Source organism: Pecten maximus, chromosome 13 (genome assembly GCF_902652985.1).
Source record: "Pecten maximus chromosome 13, xPecMax1.1, whole genome shotgun sequence".
Classification (NCBI taxonomy): Eukaryota; Metazoa; Mollusca; class Bivalvia; order Pectinida; family Pectinidae; genus Pecten; species Pecten maximus.
In genome coordinates, this window is record NC_047027.1 from 27,701,217 (window position 1) to 27,723,174 (window position 21,958).

At 37.7% G+C, this 21,958-nt stretch overlaps 1 protein-coding gene across 1 annotated transcript in view; it reads left to right on the plus strand.

Moving 5' to 3' along the window:
• The first annotated feature begins 2,621 nt into the window (after positions 1-2,621).
• Positions 2,622-21,958, plus strand: part of LOC117340599 (hemicentin-2-like) — a 33,273-nt gene continuing 13,936 nt past the window's right edge. Inside the window, exons 1-4 of the mRNA XM_033902363.1 lie at positions 2,622-2,743; positions 12,075-12,437; positions 13,378-13,641; positions 18,043-18,297. Of these exons, the coding sequence (XP_033758254.1) occupies positions 2,647-2,743; positions 12,075-12,437; positions 13,378-13,641; positions 18,043-18,297 (979 nt within the window). The 5' untranslated portion in view covers positions 2,622-2,646. The remainder of the gene's footprint in view (positions 2,744-12,074; positions 12,438-13,377; positions 13,642-18,042; positions 18,298-21,958) is intronic.

Here is a 21,958-nt window from a genome sequence, read left to right on the forward strand (position 1 = left end):
ATAGGCACCACTAACTGTCGGTGTTTGATATTTCAAAAATGTTCATGATGTATACAAAACATAAACGTGTAATATCCAGGCATATATACAAGTACAATTGACAGAAAAGAAATAAAAAACAATTCAAAAAAACGAACAAAACTTTAAATGCTATCACTTTTGAGCAAACATGTAAAAATAAGAAACGGAATAAATTCACAAGAAGACAGTGGGCCCCAAACCAACGTTTTATGACAATCTGCGTTCTTGATTAAATGATCGCCAGGGGAATCAACTTTGATGGCCCAAAGCGTTGTATCGGTGAGTGAACTCTAAGTGTAATATAATCTTTAGGCCGACCCCTATGAGAAATTAGCTTTTCTGAAAACCCAACCATTGGTATAAAGCATCCTTGGGGCAATGGAGTACGTTTTTTTTTTATTAAGCTGAGGGCTTCCATGGGCATGTTTGTTTCGAATTAATCAGGCTAACGCCTTTATAAGCCCTCTGCTTTGTCGGGTGAGGCTCATTAGGAACAACTATGAAATCCTTTTTCGTTGGTAGAAACACAGGATTGTGTTCAATATTGGTCTGAAACATACTTTGATGGTGGGGAACCAATGTTGTAAATACAGTGCACATAGTACGTCTATATGCATATAACCCTTTTGTGGGGATAGGGCCAAATTTAACTAATGGCTGACATGATTATGTATACATTTGATCTACCAATCATCTTTAAATGAACGGGAAACTATTTTTGTATGAACAGTAGATCTGAGTTTCAGGGTCAACAACCAAAAGCGATAGTAGAGAAAAACGATTGAAATTAGCATACTTCGAACCTGCCTGATGGAATTTAATCAAACTGAGTGTGGAGGATTTTTGGGTGAAAGCATACCAATTGTTGTATAAAAGAAAATAGGTCCCAAATATAAAAGGGAAAGTAATTTTGTTTGAAAATTTTGCTTTGTGGATAAAGTGATCTTGACCAAATTTAGACTGCAACATCATTGGAACTGAGTTTGGTTTAACATAAATGCATATTGCAGTCGCTGGCACATGTGCATTAAAAACACACTTACCTTTTACCTCGGGCAGCCGTGGTTGGATTCCTAAATCCGACGTAAAAAAGGAATAGGGTCACCTGCCTGACCTCCTCGGTGTTTTCCATCTTGGCTGACAAACATAATTAATATAAGTTGGTATTACTACTTGTTTTACACTTATTGTAATATAAATAAACTTTACACAGTGCATTCCACAAAGATGTAAAGAGGATAGGCCGCCCGATAACGTTAGTCAAGGCTGGCTATTCATGTTGATTACTTTTCAAAATAATTTGTTCTTAATCTCCTATGGAACCCGAACGCTAAATGTTAGGCGAAGAAAATGTTGACTCCAATGCATATTACTATGGTATATCATCGCTAAAATATCAAGATGACCAGTACAGGTCCTTTGTGCATCCTAAACGGAACGGACCATAGAGTTCAAGGATATTCAAACCGTATGAACATTATTTCCTCATCAGTTCGAAAAGCAACTCTTTTGTCAGCAGATGCCTAGAACGGACTGGAGTGCTTTTCTTTTCCTAATATTAATAATGTTTGGCTATTTTCAAGGTCATATGAGTGTTCCAAAAGCCAATCGTTCATGGCCCGATGTCACTCCTGCCGTCCTACGTTATCTGTCCATAAGTAGTTATTGTTATTGCTATTTCTTGAGATCTCGCTTGAGAAAGCAAAATGACTGACATTTGACAACTTTAGATTTGGTCAGTTGACAATTTTCAATGCAGTTTCTCAAAAGTTCTCATATATCTTCTTCAATGAAGGTTCACTTTGGTCCCTAGTTATAATTTTTCGACAGATTGCAAATTTGAATCATGAATTGTGGATATTGTTATTCCTATTTTAGCCCACCATCAACATGTGTTTTGCTCTTTGAATGACTCTATGGACTATTGTCCGTCCTCCTTCCTATCGGCATGTCAGGTATGATTGTTCTAAAACGTCACATGTCTGTTCTTCATAATCTCCAATTGCGCAAATTTAATCTCGAATCTGATAGGGAGACAGGCAAGCATCTTGGATCTTGGCAATCTTTTTTCATGTATGATTGGAAACATGCTATAAAGCAATAGTGTGGAAGTGGTAACGACTATGTAGACTGATCCGTTTATTTTGTTAAACCACGTATTGGTTTGTCCCGATACGAGATTGCCAAAGACAATAGTTATCACATTTTCTAGCTAAAAAAAACCCACCGTATATTTGATTCGATAAGTGGTACGTATTTTTTAACAAAACCGAATGCCATAATTATTTTGGAGAATTAAATGGACAGTAATTATGATACCAGAAATAAATTATGTGATCTATGTTCAAGCTACTGTCGGAGTAGGTCAGTCTGGTTTGTATGGACGGAGCATGCTTTGTTGTTTGGTTCAGGAGGTAGAGCCGAGGATCATCACGCTTGAGACTCAGGTTCGATTCGTGTCAGGTCACTCTTGGGGAATGTAGAACTTCTCCCTGTATTAAATGCACTGTGAGAAGGGATAACACTACAGTTCTATTTATAACTGGGTATACATTTGTATGTATACATGTGTGTCACAAACCAGGAAGTTTACTAACGGTATGATTTTATAAAGATTAAATAGACATGGACAGAAGTATGTTTGGTGTCAAACTACCAAAACAATCAGAGTATAACGAACTTTACATATTCATCGTTGTAGGGATACTCATCTCGTCGACAGGTAGGGATTGAACTTTTGGACTTTGTGTCTGTACTGTTGGTTAAATGTCTTATTGGGCATTCATTAATTCATGCTATAATTGTCCATAATATTTATCGCAATACGTCATACGTACATGTTTATTTTTTTTTCTGGACAGCTCTGTGATCAAAGCAGAATGACCCGTCGCGATAAACTTTACAATGAATATTCATGAATGACGAACTGATTGATCTAAATATAGAGTAGACGTTTATTATAGTCTATATTACAACCTCTCATGTGTTAATAAAATGTTTGGTATCAACTATAAAGATATAAGGAATAACAATAAAATAAACCCCAGATACATGTAGCCAACAACGTTTAAACCTCCGTGGCTTCTACGCAACTGCATAGGAAATAAACTGATAAGAAGGCATACTATAAAACATGGTATGGTGTAATCGTTTGCAATGCTATGGTCCTATATTTTGGTCTGGTTTGGTTTAAAATATATAATTTCTTTATTTGTGACTGAATATCAAATTCATCAGTAAATATCAATGCATATACATGTATATTATGGAGAATTTATCAATTAATCACTTGACTTAATATCTGTATAGGTGAAATCATCTAATTGGTAAGTCCATGCTGCAATTTTCAACAATCGACAATTGACAGTGTGTCAGTAAAGTCAGTGTCAGATATGACAATGTGTCAGTAAAGTCAGTGTCTGATATGACAGTATGTCGGTAAAGTTAGTGTCAGATATGACAGTATGTCGGTAAAGTTAGTGTCAGATATGACAGTGTGTCGGTAAAGTCAGTGCCAGGTATGACAGTGTGTCGGTAAAGTCAGTGTCAGATATGACAGTGTGTCGGTAAAGTCAGGGTCAGATATGACAGTGTGTCGATAGAGTCAGTGTCAGATATGACAGTGTGTCAGTAAAGTCAGTGTCTGATATGACAGTGTGTCGGTAAAGTCAGTGTCAGATATGACAGTGTGTCGGTAAAGTCAGTGTCAGATATGAGAGTGTGTCGATAAAGTCAGTATCGGATATGGCAGCGTGTCGGTACTGCCAGTGTCGGATATGACAGTGTGTCGGTAAAGTCAGTGTCGAATATGACAGCGTGTCGGTAAAGTCAGTGTCAGATATGACAGTGTGTCAGTAAAGACAGTGTCAGATATGACAGTGTGTCGGTAAAGCCAGTGTCGGATATGACAGTGTGTCGATAAATAAGTGTCAGATATGACAGTGTGTCAGTCAAGTCAGTGTCAGATATGACAGTGTGTGGGTAAAGCCAGTGTCATATATGACAGTGTGTCGGTAAAGTCAGTGTAGGATATTACAGTGTGTCAGTATAATCAGTGTCGGATATGACAGTGTGTCAGTAAAGTCAGTGTCGGATATGACAGTATTTCAGTAATGTCAGTGTCGGACATGACAGTGTGTTGGTAAAGTCAGTGTGTCAGTAAAGTCAGTGTGGAATACGACAGTGTGTCGGTGAAGTCAGTGTCAGATATGACAGTATGTCGGTAAAGTCAATGTAAGATATGAAAGTGTGTCGGTAAAGTCAGTGTAAGATATGACAGTGTGTCGGTAAAGTCAGTGTCACATATGACAGTGTGTCGAAAGAGTCAGTGTCAGATATGACAGTGTGTCAGTAAAGTCAGTGCCAGGTATGACAGTGTGTCGGTAAAGTCAGTGTCAGATATGACAGTTTGTCGGTAAAGTCAGTGTCTGATATGACAGTGTGTCAGTAAAGTCAGTGTCAGATATGACAGTGTGTCAGTAAATTCAATGTCAGATATAACAGTGTGTTGGTAAAGTCAGTGTCAGATATGACAGTGTGTCAGTAAAGTCAATGTCAGATATAACAGTGTGTTGGTAAAGTCAGTGTCTGATATGACAGTGTGTCAGTAAAGTCAGTGTCAGATATGACAGTGTGTCGGTAAAGTCAGTGTCAGATATAACAGTGTGTTGGTAAAGTCAGTGTCAGATATGACAGTGTGTCAGTAAAGTCAGGGTCAGATATGACAGTGTGTCGATAGAGTCAGTGTCAGATATGACAGTGTGTCAGTAGAGTCAGTGTCAGATATGACAGTGTGTCGTTAAAGTCAGTGTCATATATGAGAGTGTGTCGGTAAAGTCAGTGTCGTATTTGACAGTGTGTCGGCAAAGTCAGTGTCATATATGACAGTATGTCGGTAAAGTCAGTGTCGGATATGACAGTGTGTCGGTACTGCCAGTGTCGGATATGACAGTGTGTCGGCAAAGTCAGTGTCTGATATGACAGTATGTCGGTAAAGTCAGTGTCGGATATGACAGTGTGTCGGTAGAGTCAGTGTCGGATATACAGTCTGTCGGTAGAGTCAGTGTCAGATATGACAGTGTGTCGTTAAAGTCAGTGTCGAATATGACAGCGTGTCGGTACTGTCAGTATCCGATATGACAGTGTGTCGGCAAAGTCAGTGTCGGATATGACAGTGTGTCAGTAGAGTCAGTGTCAGATATGACAGTGTGTCGATAGAGTCAGTGTCAGATATGACAGTGTTTCGGTAAAATCAGTGTCGGATATGGCAGTGTGCCTGTCCAGTTAATGTTAGATATGACAGTGTGTGGGTAAAGTCAGTGTCGGATATGACAGTGTGTCGGTAAAGTCAGTGTCAGATATGACAGTGTTTCGGTAAAATCAGTGTCGGATATGGCAGTGTGCCTGTCCAGTTAATGTTAGATATGACAGTGTGTGGGTAAAGTCAGTGTCGGATATGACAGTGTGTGGGTAAAGTCAGTGTCAGATATGGCAGTGTGTCGGTAAAGTCAGTGTCGTATATGACAGTGTGTCGGTAAAGTCAGTGTCAGATATGACAGTGTGTCGTTAAAGTCAGTGTCGAATATGACAGCGTGTCGGTACTGTCAGTATCCGATATGACAGTGTGTCGGCAAAGTCTGTGTCAGATATGACAGTGTGTCGGTAAAGCCAGTGTCGGATATGACAGTGTGTCGGTAAATAAGTGTCAGATATGACAGTGTGTCAGTCAAGTCAGTGTCAGATATGACAGTGTGTGGGTAAAGTCAGTGTCATATATGACAGTGTGTCGGTAAAGTCAGTGTAGGATATTACAGTGTGTCAGTATAATCAGTGTCGGATATGACATTGTGTCAGTAAAGTCATTGTCGGATATGACAGTGTGTCAGTAATGTCAGTGTCGGACATGACAGTGTGTTGGTAAAGTCAGTGTGTCAGTAAAGTCAGTGTGGAATACGACAGTGTGTCAGTGAAGTCAGTGTCAGATATGACTGTGTGTCGGTAACGTTAGTGTCAGATATGTCAGTATGTCGGTAACGTCAGTGTCTGATATGACAGTGTGTCGGTAAAGTCAGTGTCAGTTATGACAGTGTGTCGGTAAAGTCAGTGTCGGATATGACAGTGTGTCGGTAAAGTCAGTGTCAGATATGACAGTGTGTCGGTCAAGTCAGTGTCACATATGACAGTGTGTCGGTAAAGTCAGTGTCAGATATGACAGTGTGTCGGTCAAGTCAGTGTCACATATGACAGTGTGTCGGTAAAGTCAGTGTCAAATATGACAGTGTGTCGGTAAAGTCAGTGTCAGATATGACAGTGTGTCGGTAAAGTCAGTGTAGGATATTACAGTGTGTCAGTATAATCAGTGTCGGATATGACAGTGTGTCAGTAAAGTCAGTGTCGGATATGACAGTGTGTCGGTAAAGTCAGTGTCAGATATGACAGTGTCTCGTTAAATCAGTGTTAGATATGAAAGTGTGTCGGTAAAGTCAGTGTAAGATATGACAGTGTGTCGGTAAAGTCAGTGTCGAATATGAAAGTGTGTCGGTAAAGTCAGTGTCAGATATGACAGTGTGTCGGTAAAGTCAGTGTCATATATGACAGTGTGTCGGTAAAGTCAGTGTAGGATATTACAGTGTCTCAGTATAATCAGTGTCGGATATGACAGTGTGTCAGTAAAGTCAGTGTCGGATATGACAGTGTGTCGGTAAAGTCAGTGTCAGATATGACAGTGTGTCGTTAAATCAGTGTTAGATATGAAAGTGTGTCGGTAAAGTCAGTGTCAGATATGACAGTGTGTCGGTAAAGTCAGTGTTAGATATGAAAGTGTGTCGGTAAAGTCAGTGTCAGATATGACAGTGTGTCGGTAAAGTCAGTGTCAGATATGACAGTGTGTGGGTAAAGTCAGTGTCAGATATGACAGTGTGACGATAAAGTTAGTGTCAGATACGACAGTGTGTCAGTAAAGTCAGTGTCAGATATGACAGTGTGTCGGTAAAGTCAGTGTCAAATATGACAGTGTGTGGGTAAAGTCAGTGTCATATATGACAGTCTGTCGGTAAAGTCAGTGTAGGATATTACAGTGTGTCAGTATAATCAGTGTCGGATATGACAGTGTGTCAGTAACGTCAGTGTCGGATATGACAGTGTGTCGGTAAAGTCAGTGTCAGATATGACAGTGTGTCGTTAAATCAGTGTTAGATATGAAAGTGTGTCGGTAAAGTCAGTGTAAGATATGACAGTGTGTCGGTAAAGTCAGTGTCGAATATGAAAGTGTGTCGGTAAAGTCAGTGTCAGATATGACAGTGTGTCGGTAAAGTCAGTGTCATATATGACAGTGTGTCGGTAAAGTCAGTGTAGGATATTACAGTGTCTCAGTATAATCAGTGTCGGATATGACAGTGTGTCAGTAAAGTCAGTGTCGGATATGACAGTGTGTCGGTAAAGTCAGTGTCAGATATGACAGTGTGTCGTTAAATCAGTGTTAGATATGAAAGTGTGTCGGAAAAATCAAAGGGGCAGATTGACGTGTTGGGGAAGTATGTTAGATATGAAGTGTGCGTAAATATTTTCAAAAGACAGTGTGTCGGGAAAATCTGTCGATATGACGTTTGTTGGGAAAAATCAGTGTAAATGACAGTGTGGGTAAAGAGTGCAATAGACGTTGTCGTAAAGGGAGTTGTATGACAGTGGTCGGGAAATCAGTGCGGGTATGACATTGTGTAAAGTCATGCATAAACGGGTTTTTCGGGAAGTCAGGGGTTTTGGTTTTAAATGTGTTAATAATTTGGGGGCGGATATACGTGTGTCGTAAAGTCGTGTCGATATCAGTGTTCGGTAATCGGTCAGATATGACAGTGTGTCAGTAAAGTCAGTGTCGGATATGACAGTGTGCCTGTCCAGTTAATGTTAGATATGACAGTGTGTCGGTAAAGTCAGTGTCAGATATGACAGTGTGTCGGTAAAGTCAGTGTCGGATATGGCAGTGTGCCTGTCCAGTTAATGTTAGATATGACAGTGTGTGGGTAAAGTCAGTGTCGGATATGACAGTGTGTCGGTAAAGTCAGTGTCAGATATGAGAGTGTGTCGGTAAAGTCAGTGTCAGATATGAGAGTGTGTCGGTAAAGTCAGTATCGGATATGGCAGTGTGCCTGTCCAGTTAATGTTAGATATGACAGTGTGTGGGTAAAGTCAGTGTCGGATATGACAGTGTGTCGGTAAAGTCAGTGTCAGATATGGCAGTGTGTCGGTAAAGTCAGTGTCGTATATGACAGTGTGTCAGTAGAGTCAGTGTCAGATATGACAGTGTGTCGTTAAAGTCAGTGTCGAATATGACAGCGTCTCGGTACTGTCAGTATCCGATATGACAGTGTGTCGGCAAAGTCTGTGTCAGATATGACAGTGTGTCGGTAAAGCCAGTGTCGGATATGACAGTGTGTCGGTAAATAAGTGTCAGATATGACAGTGTGTCAGTCAAGTCAGTGTCAGATATGACAGTGTGTGGGTAAAGTCAGTGTCATATATGACAGTGTGTCGGTAAAGTCAGTGTAGGATATTACAGTGTTTCAGTATAATCAGTGTCGGATATGACATTGTGTCAGTAAAGTCATTGTCGGATATGACAGTGTGTCAGTAATGTCAGTGTCGGACATGACAGTGTGTTGGTAAAGACAGTGTGTCAGTAAAGTCAGTGTGGAATACGACAGTGTGTCGGTGAAGTCAGTGTCAGATATGACTGTGTGTCGGTAACGTTAGTGTCAGATATCACAGTATGTCGGTAACGTCAGTGTCTGATATGACAGTGTGTCGTTAAATCAGTGTAAGATATGACAGTGTGTCGGTAAAGTCAGTGTAAGATATGACAGTGTGTCGGTAAAGTCAGTGTCGGATATGACAGTGTGTCGGTAAAGTCAGTGTCAGATATGACAGTGTGTCGGTCAAGTCAGTGTCACATATGACAGTGTGTCGGTAAAGTCAGTGTCAGATATGACAGTGTGTCGGTCAAGTCAGTGTCACATATGACAGTGTGTCGGTAAAGTCAGTGTCAATATGACAGTGTGTCGGTAAAGTCAGTGTCAGATATGACAGTGTGTCGGTAAAGTCAGTGTAGGATATTACAGTGTGTCAGTATAATCAGTGTCGGATATGACAGTGTGTCAGTAAAGTCAGTGTCGGATATGACAGTGTGTCGGTAAAGTCAGTGTCAGATATGACAGTGTGTCGTTAAATCAGTGTTAGATATGAAAGTGTGTCGGTAAAGTCAGTGTAAGATATGACAGTGTGTCGGTAAAGTCAGTGTCAGATATGACAGTGTGTCGGTAAAGTCAGTGTCAGATATGACAGTGTGTCGGTAAAGTCAGTGTCATATATGACAGTGTGTCGGTAAAGTCAGTGTCGGATATTACAGTGTGACGGTAAAGTCAGTGTCGGATATGACAGTGTGTCAGTAAAGTCAGTGTCGGATATGACAGTGTGTCGGTAAAGTCAGTGTCAGATATGACAGTGTGTCGTTAAATCAGTGTTAGATATGAAAGTGTGTCGGTAAAGTCAGTGTCAGATATGACAGTGTGTCGGTAAAGTCAGTGTTAGATATGAAAGTGTGTCGGTAAAGTCAGTGTCAGATATGACAGTGTGTCGGTAAAGTCAGTGTCAGATATGACAGTGTGTGGGTAAAGTCAGTGTCAGATATGACAGTGTGACGATAAAGTTAGTGTCAGATACGACAGTGTGTCAGTAAAGTCAGTGTCAGATATGACAGTGTGTCGGTAAAGTCAGTGTAGGATATGACAGTGTGTCGGTAAAGTCAGTGTCATATATGACAGTGTGTCACTAAAGTCAGTGTCGGATATGACAGTGTGTCGGTAAAGTCAGTGTCAGATATGACAGTGTGTCGTTAAAGTCAGTGTTAGATATGAAAGTGTGTCGGTAAAGTCAGTGTAAGATATGACAGTGTGTCGGTAAAGTCAGTGTCAGATATGACAGTGTGTCGGTAAATTCAGTGTCAGATATGACAGTGTGTCGGTCAAGTCAGTGTCACATATGACAGTGTGTCGGTAAAGTCAGTGTCAGATATGACAGTGTGTCGGTCAAGTCAGTGTCACATATGACAGTGTGTCGGTAAAGTCAGTGTCAGATATGACAGTGTGTGGGTAAAGTCAGTGTCATATATGACAGTGTGTCGGTAAAGTCAGTGTAGGATATTACAGTGTGTCAGTATAATCAGTGTCGGATATGACAGTGTGTCAGTAAAGTCAGTGTCGGATATGACAGTGTGTCAGTAATGTCAGTGTCGGACATGACAGTGTGTTGGTAAAGTCAGTGTGTCAGTAAAGTCAGTGTGGAATACGACAGTGTGTCGGTGAAGTCAGTGTCAGATATGACAGTGTGTCGGTCAAGTCAGTGTCACATATGACAGTGTGTCGGTAAAGTCAGTGTCAGATATGACAGTGTGTCGGTCAAGTCAGTGTCACATATGACAGTGTGTCGGTAAAGTCAGTGTCAGATATGACAGTGTGTGGGTAAAGTCAGTGTCAGATATGACAGTGTGTCGGTAAAGTCAGTGTAGGATATTACAGTGTGTCAGTAAAGTCAGAGTCAGATATGACAGTGTGTCGATAGAGTCAGTGTCAGATATGACAGCGTGTCAGTAGAGTCAGTGTCAGATATAACAGTGTGTCGTTAAAGTCAGTGTCATATATGAGAGTGTGTCGGTAAAGTCAGTGTCAGATATGAGAGTGTGTCGGTAAAGTCAGTATCGGATATGGCAGCGTGTCGGTACTGCCAGTGTCGGATATGACAGTGTGTCAGTAAAGTCAGTGTCGGATATGACAGTGTGCCTGTCCAGTTAATGTTAGATATGACAGTGTGTCGGTAAAGTCAATGTCGGATATACAGTCTGTCGGTAGAGTCAGTGTCAGATATGACAGTGTGTCGGTAAAGTCAGTGTCAGATATGACAGTGTGTCGGTAAAGTCCATGTCGGATATGGCAGTGTGCCTGTCCAGTTAATGTTAGATATGACAGTGTGTGGGTAAAGTCAGTGTCGGATATGACAGTGTGTCGGTAAAGTCAGTGTCAGATATGACAGTGTGTCGGTAAAGTCAGTGTCAGGTATGACAGTGTGTCGGTAAAGTCAGTGTGTCGGTAAAGTCAGTGTCAGATACAACAGTGTGTCGGTAAAGTCAGTGTCAGATACAACAGTGTGTCGGTAAAGTCAGTGTCGTATATGACAGTGTGTCAGTAGAGTCAGTGTCATATATGACAGTGTGTCGGTTAAGTCAGTGTCACATATGACACTGTGTCGAAAGAGTCAGTGTCAGATATGACAGTGTGTCAGTAAAGTCAGTGTCATATATGACAGTGTGTCGGTAAAGTCAGTGTCAGATATGACAGTGTGTCGGTAAAGTCAGTGTCGAATACGACAGTATGTCGGTAAAGTCAGTGTCAGATACGACAATGTGTCGGTCAAGTCAGTGTCAGATATGTCAGTGTGTCGGTAAATTCAGTGTCGATATGACAGTGTGTCGTTAATGTAAGTGTCAGATATGACAGTGTGTCGGTAAAGTCAACGTCGGATATGACAGTGTTTCGGTAAAGACAGTGTCGATATGACAGTGTGTCGGTAAGTCATTGTGTCGGATATGACAGTGTGTCGGTCAAGTCAGTGTCGGAAATGACAGTGTGTCTTTTCACATTTGGACACGATGTGTAGAGAAAAAAAAACATTTACAATGTAATATATACACTGTACAATTAATGTAGTGTTCGTAGTTGATACACAGTACCTATTTAAACCAAAACATTTTCATTTTCATCATGGAACATTAGTTATATTCTTTAGTTCGTTAAACTCAATAATGTTTGGCCTTGGCCAATATTTGTTTATGTATAATATTCTATTAGCTGAAAATGCTGTGCATACAAATAAATACTGACATTAATCACCAATTTGTTGACTACTACTATGTGCAAAGACTAGACCAAACCATGGTTTAGAGTATGTTACTTCAGTAAATGATTTAGCGGTACATTCAAATTAAATGCATAAAATTTTATATTGAGATGCTGTAACCCTGACCGGGTCGTCTGAGTACGCTGTCCCTGGGACTGAGTTTACACTGACGTGTGATGTACCAGAGGAGGCCACCATTGTCCAGTTTTACCGCCGTCCTGACGTCACTTCTCCAGTAGGTAGTGTACAAGTAGGTGGTGACCAATGTTACAACGTCATAGTCAGCCCCGCCGTCCCCTGTACACCGGATGTGTGTTCCTGTGTAACGTCTGGAGTAAGGCTTGGTACAGTGTTCCGGTGGATCATACAGCCACAGACGGGAGACCATGGATCTTTGTGGTACTGTACACGTACCAACCTTAACCTACCCGACCAGACACTGGGCAGTGATAACTATACACTCACTGTAGCAGGTGAGTGTTAAATATGACAACGTTAACCTGTTTACAGATATAATCATACTATTAGATGTGTAACAATTCTAAATGCTCTTTTATTAGTATTTTATATGGTTTATGTATTATATTAACATAAATAAAATTATTTGGGGCAAACTTTAAAATCAGAATTTTTTTAAATTAAAATTTCATAAACGATCAGTGTTCAGCAAACGCATTGTTCCATATTCTTTCTTTGTTCTACATGATCTATAACCAAGAAAACCAATATGAATGTTCTTCACCGGCAAGGTCCGGTTTTGGATGGTCAAGAATTGATAAAACCGGTAGTTTGTAGAGATGAAAGAACGTTTGGACCAAACAAAAAACAAAACCTAACAGTTGCAAAAATACCTGAATTGTTGGGTTAACAGATGTCGCTGATATTCTACCTCGTTAGTCAAATGATTATAATTACTTGTTTCAATACGACATGTAGCGACTACGTAATGCTTAATTCAGCTTAGTTTTATATGCTTTAACTTTTTTTTACTATATATTTGTGATTTTTATATAGTTTACGAAAATATGAATTTAACCGAGAGTTTTAGTTTCGGTAGTGCTTATTTGTTTATCAAGTAATAAGTATACGTCTGATGAATACTTGATATGGTGTCTTATATAATTGACCAGGATCATTAGAAGGTATCGTCCTACATCCGTACGATTTTGTAGCGGCGGTACGTACAGCTATACGTCATGGTGATATATCGACACCTGGTTCAGTTTAAATGTGTTCCGTTTATATAACAAACTTTGTCTATTCCACAGCTGGTAGCGGAAATGCTATAGCCTGGATACTACCAATACCAATGCTATTTTATTTGTCAACAGTCGATATGAAAAATGTGTAAGCATCAATCACTGTCAGGACATCATCTTTGCTGATCTCATTTGTTATACCTCAAATTTGTAGACGGCCCCGGTACCTCCATAGCGCTGTCCCCGTCCGACACTACCTACACCAGGACAGAGTGGGACACGTTACCGGACATCACCTGTACAGCGGACTGTAGACCTAGCTGTACCTTTGTCTGGATACGACCGGACAACACTAACTTTACTGTCTCACCTGTGTTGTTACTGGGACAACTGGACAGATCAGAACACGGGACGTACAGGTGTACTGCTAGGAATGTTGTCGGGGAGTCGACTATAATAACTAGTGTTACTGTACTGTGTGAGTATATTTTTGTTTATATCTGATCAAAGGCAATTCAAACTATCTTATTTATAATGATTTCTTTTTTATTTATAATCCTGCCTTGAATCACCGGGTTCAATCTTACTGACCAGGCGCCCGTGCTTACACCTGGTCGTCGATGAATTTTACACCCGGGCAACGATAATTTCTATAGAAAATGAACGCCGAAGATGGGATCGGAATAACGGTTGAGCTATGTTTTCTCCTTTTTTTTATGTGATAATAGTGTCCCTCAAGGAAATATTATAAATTGGCTATAACTTGCAAGGATAACGGACAGGAAAAACACTTCTCATTTTTTGCTAATTCGCCCTGTAGGCGGGTATGACCGAATTATGCCCCAATCTACGAATTATGCAACATATACAGCAAAATCCGCGATCGAAATGAATGGAAATCTCACAGTTTATCGGAAGTATATCTTTTGACATTATCAAGTTGAAAATCATCAAAAGGCCAACACTGGTAATTTTTACATCACTACCAAGTCAGCAAATTGCGGCGCCCGGGTGTAAAGGTCCAGAGCGTCTTCGTTGCCGCAGGTGTAATATACGGAAATGTTTAATTTTCCTATTTAACTATTACCAATCAATATTTGATAATGTATATGTTGCATAATTCGTTGATTGGGCCATAATTTGGTCATAACCGCCTACACTGTGGGCGAATTAGCATTAAATGAGAAGTGTTTTTCCTGTCTGTTATCCTTGCAAGTTATAGACAATTTATCATATTGCTCCGTGATCGGGTTATTTTCCTTGAAGGACACCATTATCACATCAAAAAAAGAGAAAACATAGCTCAACCGTTCTTCCGATCCCATCTTCGGCGTTCATTTTCTATAGAAATTATAATTGCCTGGGTGTAAAATTCATCGACGCCCAGGTGTAAGCACGGTCAGTCCGATGGGGTGTTCTCTGAACGCCAACATTTTTTTTAACAATAGGTAGGTGTTGTTTCAGGAAACAATGGGAGGGTAATTATATACTGCTTCATATAAGCTGTTTTTTTACCTGTACAGTCACATAAGATTTACGTGTGTTTTACAAATCATACAGTGGAATTGTATTTTATTCCCATTTTCTTAGAACACACATGTATGCATTCAACAAAATAAGCAATTAATTAATATAGAACATATATAGTTTAAAAAATAGCAACAAATATGTTATACTATGTACTTATACATGCCACTTGCAGTTCCATCACAGCACTGAATACTTTTTAAAACTAATTTCTTGAAAAGTTTATTTCATCAGTCTCAGCACTAAGAAATCTATATTTATTGATTAATATTGTACACATAAACATCTATTCAGTACTAATCTCGGATATACATATATATACGATAAATGAACAATGCATGTTAATATTCAAATGGAAATGATTCAATATCTATAATAAAAAGCCTTACATAGACAAAGTAAGAATATCTGAAATAAAAACCTACATTACTAAAAATCAAAATATCTTAAATAAAAATATGCATATAGAATGTTGAAAATGAATAGACATACATGCATGTACATGTACCTCTCAACAAAGGCAATACAGGAAGCACCTACGGAAAACCAATCCACGTTAACGTTATAAGAACACATCCCATTCTGATAATGACCAGCAGATTATTGATTTGTTGATATGGACTCTCGATCTCTGTTTTTGGAGCAAGATCCTGATATCTATCTAAGGATGAATTTAAAAGTGCTATAAAGCTTCTGAAACTGAACAAGGCTACGCAGTCTCAATATTACAACGAAGCTTTTAAAATCAAGCCCTGCTTACTATTTTTAACAGTGTATTTGACTGGGATGGAAATGGAAGCCTTTTACGAAATGTTTTGTTTTTGACGGAAAGAAACTTAAAGTTAATTTAATTGGATTTTCTTCCCAATTGTGTATACCCAGTATTATAATGTAATTAAGTACTGGTTAAAGCTATTTAGTACTAAGACCTGCATTAAGATACTATTTTTAGTATTAAAATGTAGTATGGACAATGCATGACGACAAGATATGTTTACATTATTTTGTAGATTATATATCACTACATGTACAACGTTATCTATATAAATATATACCAAAACGTACAATAATTGTTTTGAGTAGAATAAGTTTAATTACCAGCTAATACTCTGAATATTGAAATTCGTCGATATAAGTGAACGCCTGTGTAGAGTTTGCAGCTCTGGTGACATAGAAGATGAATATCGCTCTTTGTAATTTGTCAAATTTTCAAGTCCTGTATTGAGAGGTAGTCGATAACATGCGACCAAAGTAGTAATTAGTAGTTATTAAATGTGTACCTGGTTGTACAATGGAACATTCAAGTTTTGAGAAGTTATATTTACAGGTATATTGCTGTTTGTGCAGACTTTTATGTTGCTGCATATACTATCATCAATATAGGACGAAACTTTCTAAAGTAGTGAAATTAGTCTCAATTAATTCACATTATCCATATGCCTATATGGAAATTAATGTTGCAACGAGAGAGTTAAACCATTTTATCTATCTAAATGCAAATGTATATATATATATAAAATCATTATAAATTGATTTTTTTAAGACTTTAATAAGATAAAATAAAATCATATTTTTGAACATAAAGATAATTTTCAAGCAAAAAATATTGTATTGTCGTTTTAAATTTGAAACTAAATATCGAATAAAATAAATATTTTTGATATACATATAAATACAGTACATGGTATTTAATTATAAATTCTTAATTTCACCTACAGGTAGTATCAACAGGTAACTTTTACAGGTAAATTACCTGTTGGCATTGAGAATCCTTTTAGGAAAAAGACTATAATCACTATCAAAACAAACTGCCCTACAGGTAAATTCAAAATGTTGGCGTTCAGAGATACACCCAGTACGATTGAACCCGATGTTGAATGATATTGATATTAATCATAAATCTACACATGTCAGTGAACATATACATCTGGTCGGAACTATACAGGGTAAAATGACGAAAATCTTATAGCGAAGATGGTATACAGAAACTACTTGTCGAAACTGTTTGGAACTGTTTGGGGTCCTTCATAATCAACAGTCCTCTTATTCTACTTCAGATCACAGTTTCGCAATACGATTTTACTGTACTATGTCGTAATAGGGAGTTTAAAAAGTCAGTTTTGTTGAGAAATCCACCTGTACAAATTTAATAAATTTAGTACTTACAAGTAAAAAACTTGAATTGAAACTATTTTTATGAATCAATAATTGAAACAAATTTGACGCTTATGAATTGAATGGAACACATTTTGTAAACAGGAAAGAAATTAAAAAAGAAAAAGAAAAGAAAAACAGGTTCTTGAATATTGATATGTGAATGGTTCTGAACCTGTAGACTGATCTGTAATCTTTTTAAAATTACATATGATAATACCAATTTGAAAAATAAAAAAAAAAATGTAAATTATATTTTCTTACAATAAGTTTATACGCGAAGTGGTAGGTGTTTTATGGATTCAAACGAAGAGAAAAGATATATCCAGAAAAGGTTTTAAATTGCCAGAGTATTGTAATTTTGTTTTAAACAAATCCCTAAACAATCGAATTTGACCTTCGATCCGATGACGCTGACCATTACTTAAATCACGTCATTCTGACATTATCGCATTCATCATATAATAATAAATATTTAATGCGTTATAGTGGTGTATTGTAAACATACAGAGTGTAATAACCATTTACCGAATGATCATTACCATTCTCAATCGAAATTATCCCTCCCAAATTCGCTACGTTGACTTGCAAAATTACTTAAACCACAGCTTATTTCGATATTTAACGTTTGAAGACACTTTTGTGTTAACTCTTCTGATTACAAGTATGCAAAGTTAATCAAATTATCTTTTGATGAAAACTTTTTGATGAAATTGTATTTCGTGTTTACCTGTCATTCATTCACAATTGGGGGATATTTACAAATAATGAATTTCGACAGCTGGCAGGCCAATAATAACGAACGGTATCATTTTTGATATATATAGACATATTAAGTGTAACTATATAGATACATCATCTTTTCTTCCTGATTTTCTAGTTAAGTTGAGTATACTGGTACTTTAATTTCCATTCGGATACATACGTTTTCTTGCAATCATTAGAAAATGACACTGTAATGTTAATTGTTTCCAAAACAAATCCAAATATAATTGGTGCTCTAACAAATCAATATGTTCTGTCAAATATTAAATTATTCTATAGTAATGATGGTAATTCAACACCAAAACGAACTCGGTTCCAACAAGATGTGTTTTGCTCAATTAATATGTGTTTTAAAGAGATTAAAAAGTTAAAAGCAGACAATCGTAAATGTTAACAAATCAATAAATACAAAATTTGAGTTTACATTTCACAGATGGACCTGGAGACAGTGTTGTATTTGATCCACCACAATACAGTGTAGACATTATTGAGAATCAGACCATCTCAGATGTCAGGTGTTCCGCCGACTGTAGACCAGCGTGTACCTACACCTGGTCTAGATCAGGTACAGATTACACAAACCCACTAAGTCTGTCTGTGGCCACGAGGACCACCGCTGGACAATACACGTGTACAGCCAGAAACACTGTCAATCAGGGAACAAAGACTTGGAACCTTATTGTCAGATGTAAGATGCATGGATTTTCGTTGAGGGTTATAAAACAAAATCATATAATAAAAAACTCTACAGTGACTTTTATTTTTTATAAATTTTTTGTAAGACATTGTGCATTTTAATTTTCTCAAGTCTATCTAACTTAAGGTTCTAATTATGTATCATATGCATGCAAAACATCTATTCACATTAATTTGTCTTACCTTCTTCGATGACATAATAATGTTTCTGTTTATCGTGTATGGTTGACGACCTTCCTTGTTTTTGTGTACATTGCATGGTAAGTATAAACGGGTATTTCTTAGTTTGATTACGATGAAATTTAATGTATAGAGAAACATCATGCTGTATTTTAGTCCCACCACGAATTCTCAGTCTTGATTACACTGACGGTGATTCTTACGTGGCTGAACATGGACCTAAGTCACTAGTGTGTTCTGTTGAGAGTTTCCCTCCGTCCACAATACAGTGGCTCTATAAAGCCAACAACACAGTTCTACTGACCACCCCAGACGTCCTGGAGAGTACCTACACCCTGACTAACGCTAACTGTCTGGACACCGGACTCTATACCTGTTCTGTCAGAAACAGTGTCTCCACCACAGCGGTCACCAGGGATATACCGATCAACGTTCTCTGTAAGTTTTCGCTTTATACCTATCAATCGTTTTATAGTTTAATATTGCAAAAATTAAATTGTTATTTAATTGATTCATTTCACATCCCGACATGGCTTTGTCTATCCATCTGTCCGGAATGTTTATATCCGGAGATCTATAATTTTTTCAACGGATCTGTTTGATGTTTGATATATTTAACATCATGATATGCAGTTGTGTATCATGGAGTGGGTCATCTTTATGATTCCTGTGATATGATCTTACTTAAGGGCTTTCCCTTCGTTTATTTCTGTATTTATTGATCTTTTTAGTATATACTCTCCCGAATTGTTCAACCATTATCTTTTAAAGTCTGTACATTTTGCTATTTCATGGAAGTTTTCTTAATCATATGTAATGATTTTGTATTTCCCTTCGACATCCTGCGCCTATTGTTGTCATTGTAGTTCAAATGTAACTGTGGAATGCTTTACTAATGTATATTTGTTATACCACAATGTGATATATAAGGACTGTTTGTCAAATTTGTTGCTTTTTGGACTGATGAAGAAAAGTGAAATTCGTGCAAATGAAGTGAACAGCTAAGCGGTTCATGTACCAAATAATATCTAGTATCCATTTCTAGACAGCTATCTGAGCTATCGACAGTAGTTGCTATCGAAATTACTAGTGTTCTGACAGATCATATGATTAAAAACTGTCTGCATTAAAGCTGGCATTTTTATTGTGTTGATATACAAATGTACTTGTATAACAATTTTACACAATTTACAAAATGAAAATGTATTCCAGTCTCTTGCGTTACAAAACTAAATCGACAATGCAATTTCGAAATGAGCTTTATTGATATTATCCTAATGCGGAAACCTTACTTACTTATCACCTGGATTATATCCTGCATGTGAAGTTTGGATAATCTTGTTTTATCATGTAATTCTTAATAATAAAAAATCCTTACTAATTAGGTTTACTTTTTGACTTATGATTTGATATAAACTTATTTTCAATGATTCAAGCGATGCATATCGTAAAAAGATAGGCATTTCCTGATCTGTTCAAAAACTGGCAAAACATTATCTTAAACCAATTCAAACTGGTATATATCAATATATTTACATTCTGTGTTGCATTTGCCTATATGTCGTTAGTAAACCAAATTGTATTAATCAGAGTGTATACTACAATTTACAGTGATTCGGTCAGAGTAGGGATACAGCCCCAGGTGTTGCTGGTCAAAACAATGGTCCCAGTTACATTCGGCCAGGAGATATTTCGATTGCTAGCATTTATCTACGTAAACCACCACAAAAAAAGCAACGCAAGTTATGAGAGTAAAATTTAATAATAGAAAAAATGAAGTCGACCGACTCGACACAAAATTATTATAAGCTCTATTCCTGATCTATAGGAAGTAATCAAATTGTCACTGTCGTCACACAGGGGCTCGTTGTCGAATTGTCAGAAATGCTAGACACGACAACATTTTAAGTCCAGCCTTTAAAAAAAAAAAAAATCTTGCGAAAAATCGGCAGTATCGACATGTTTTTTGGTTGTGTATGCATACTGAATTATAGTTATGTGGTTATTCACTGATGTTAAAGGCCTACCTTACTCCAAAATCGAGCCCCTGTGAAGTTGAACATCGTCTGCTAAGTTAGCGACACTGATGTGACCGGTTAGACTGGATTCTGTTTCTAATGAAATATCCTTGGAATCGTTTTCACCTACTGTCAAGACGACGTTCATTTAGAATTTAAGAGATGATATTCCTCTGAAAATAACGTAAATCCAGTCGATAGAAACATAACATTTCCGAGGAATCGAGTCTGTCCTGTGCAGTACCCATTCAACGCCACATCACTTCTAAATGTTAACCGTATATCATGCGCCGAAAAACGGCTTTATTTTTAAACAATCAGAAATTATGCAATTGTGAACAATTTGAAGATATCTACAAACGTTTATAAAATATAATATAAAGCCAAATTGTGCAAAAAACATTTCATGTGATTGCTATTGTTAACGACATGAGGGACTATATTATTCCTTCTGGAAATTTCGGCTGTTCCGGTATTTGAACTTGATGACGTCAGTGATAGGAGAAGCGGTAAATTTAAACGCGTCTTAAGCTACAGAAAATAAAAAACATTATGAATGTAAATATTAGCATTCTATTTATCTGTCACCCAAATTGTATTCATATCGACTGTATACTACCATTTGGTAACAGTTCAATGCTTAGATATACGTATAAAATCGATTTGGTTCATAGCAAAGGTATAAAGACAGGTAAAGAGAACTAGTTATCGATATGACCAATATTGGCGCATACCTCGTATATCAAAATTACTTAAAATACATTAGTTTCGCGTTACGCAAATTCCATTAGTCCTATCAAAAGTATAGATACTCCTATCATTCAGAGGTCCACTGAAGACATAGTTTCCGACACGAATGAATATTTACCGGTAACATTTGTGTATATATTTGTGTTGTAGGTGAACCACGTCGAGTCGCGAGAAATGAAACTGACCAAACCTATAATTTAGAAACAGGTGATATTTTAGTCATGAATGCATTGTTCCTCTCGAATCCGGAGCCAACTTTTTCTTGGTCCTTCCAAGCATCACCGGACACAGGTGTTACTCTTTTAGTGGATGGAACAGACAATTTTGCTATCCATAACACCTTTGTGATGATGAACCTGTCCGCCGTATCGGTGGGGACACGTACAGATATACGGGGGGCCTGGTATGGGGTCTACAGTGTAACGGCGACGAACAGTCAGGGCAGTAACACGTTCAGTTTTATAGTGGAAGGAAAAGGTAAATAATAATATAATATTTATATATTCTCTCAGTAGTGTTATTGTACCCGTGTATATTACACGATGCATAATTGGTGTCATTGTAACATATGAATAAGGAAACTATATCCATAACAATATGATATATTACCTACGAGGAGACTTTCAATGCGTATGAATCAACGATATATTTATATAAACGATATGGTTGATGTTGTGTTATCACATGTAATTCTTCAACACTATT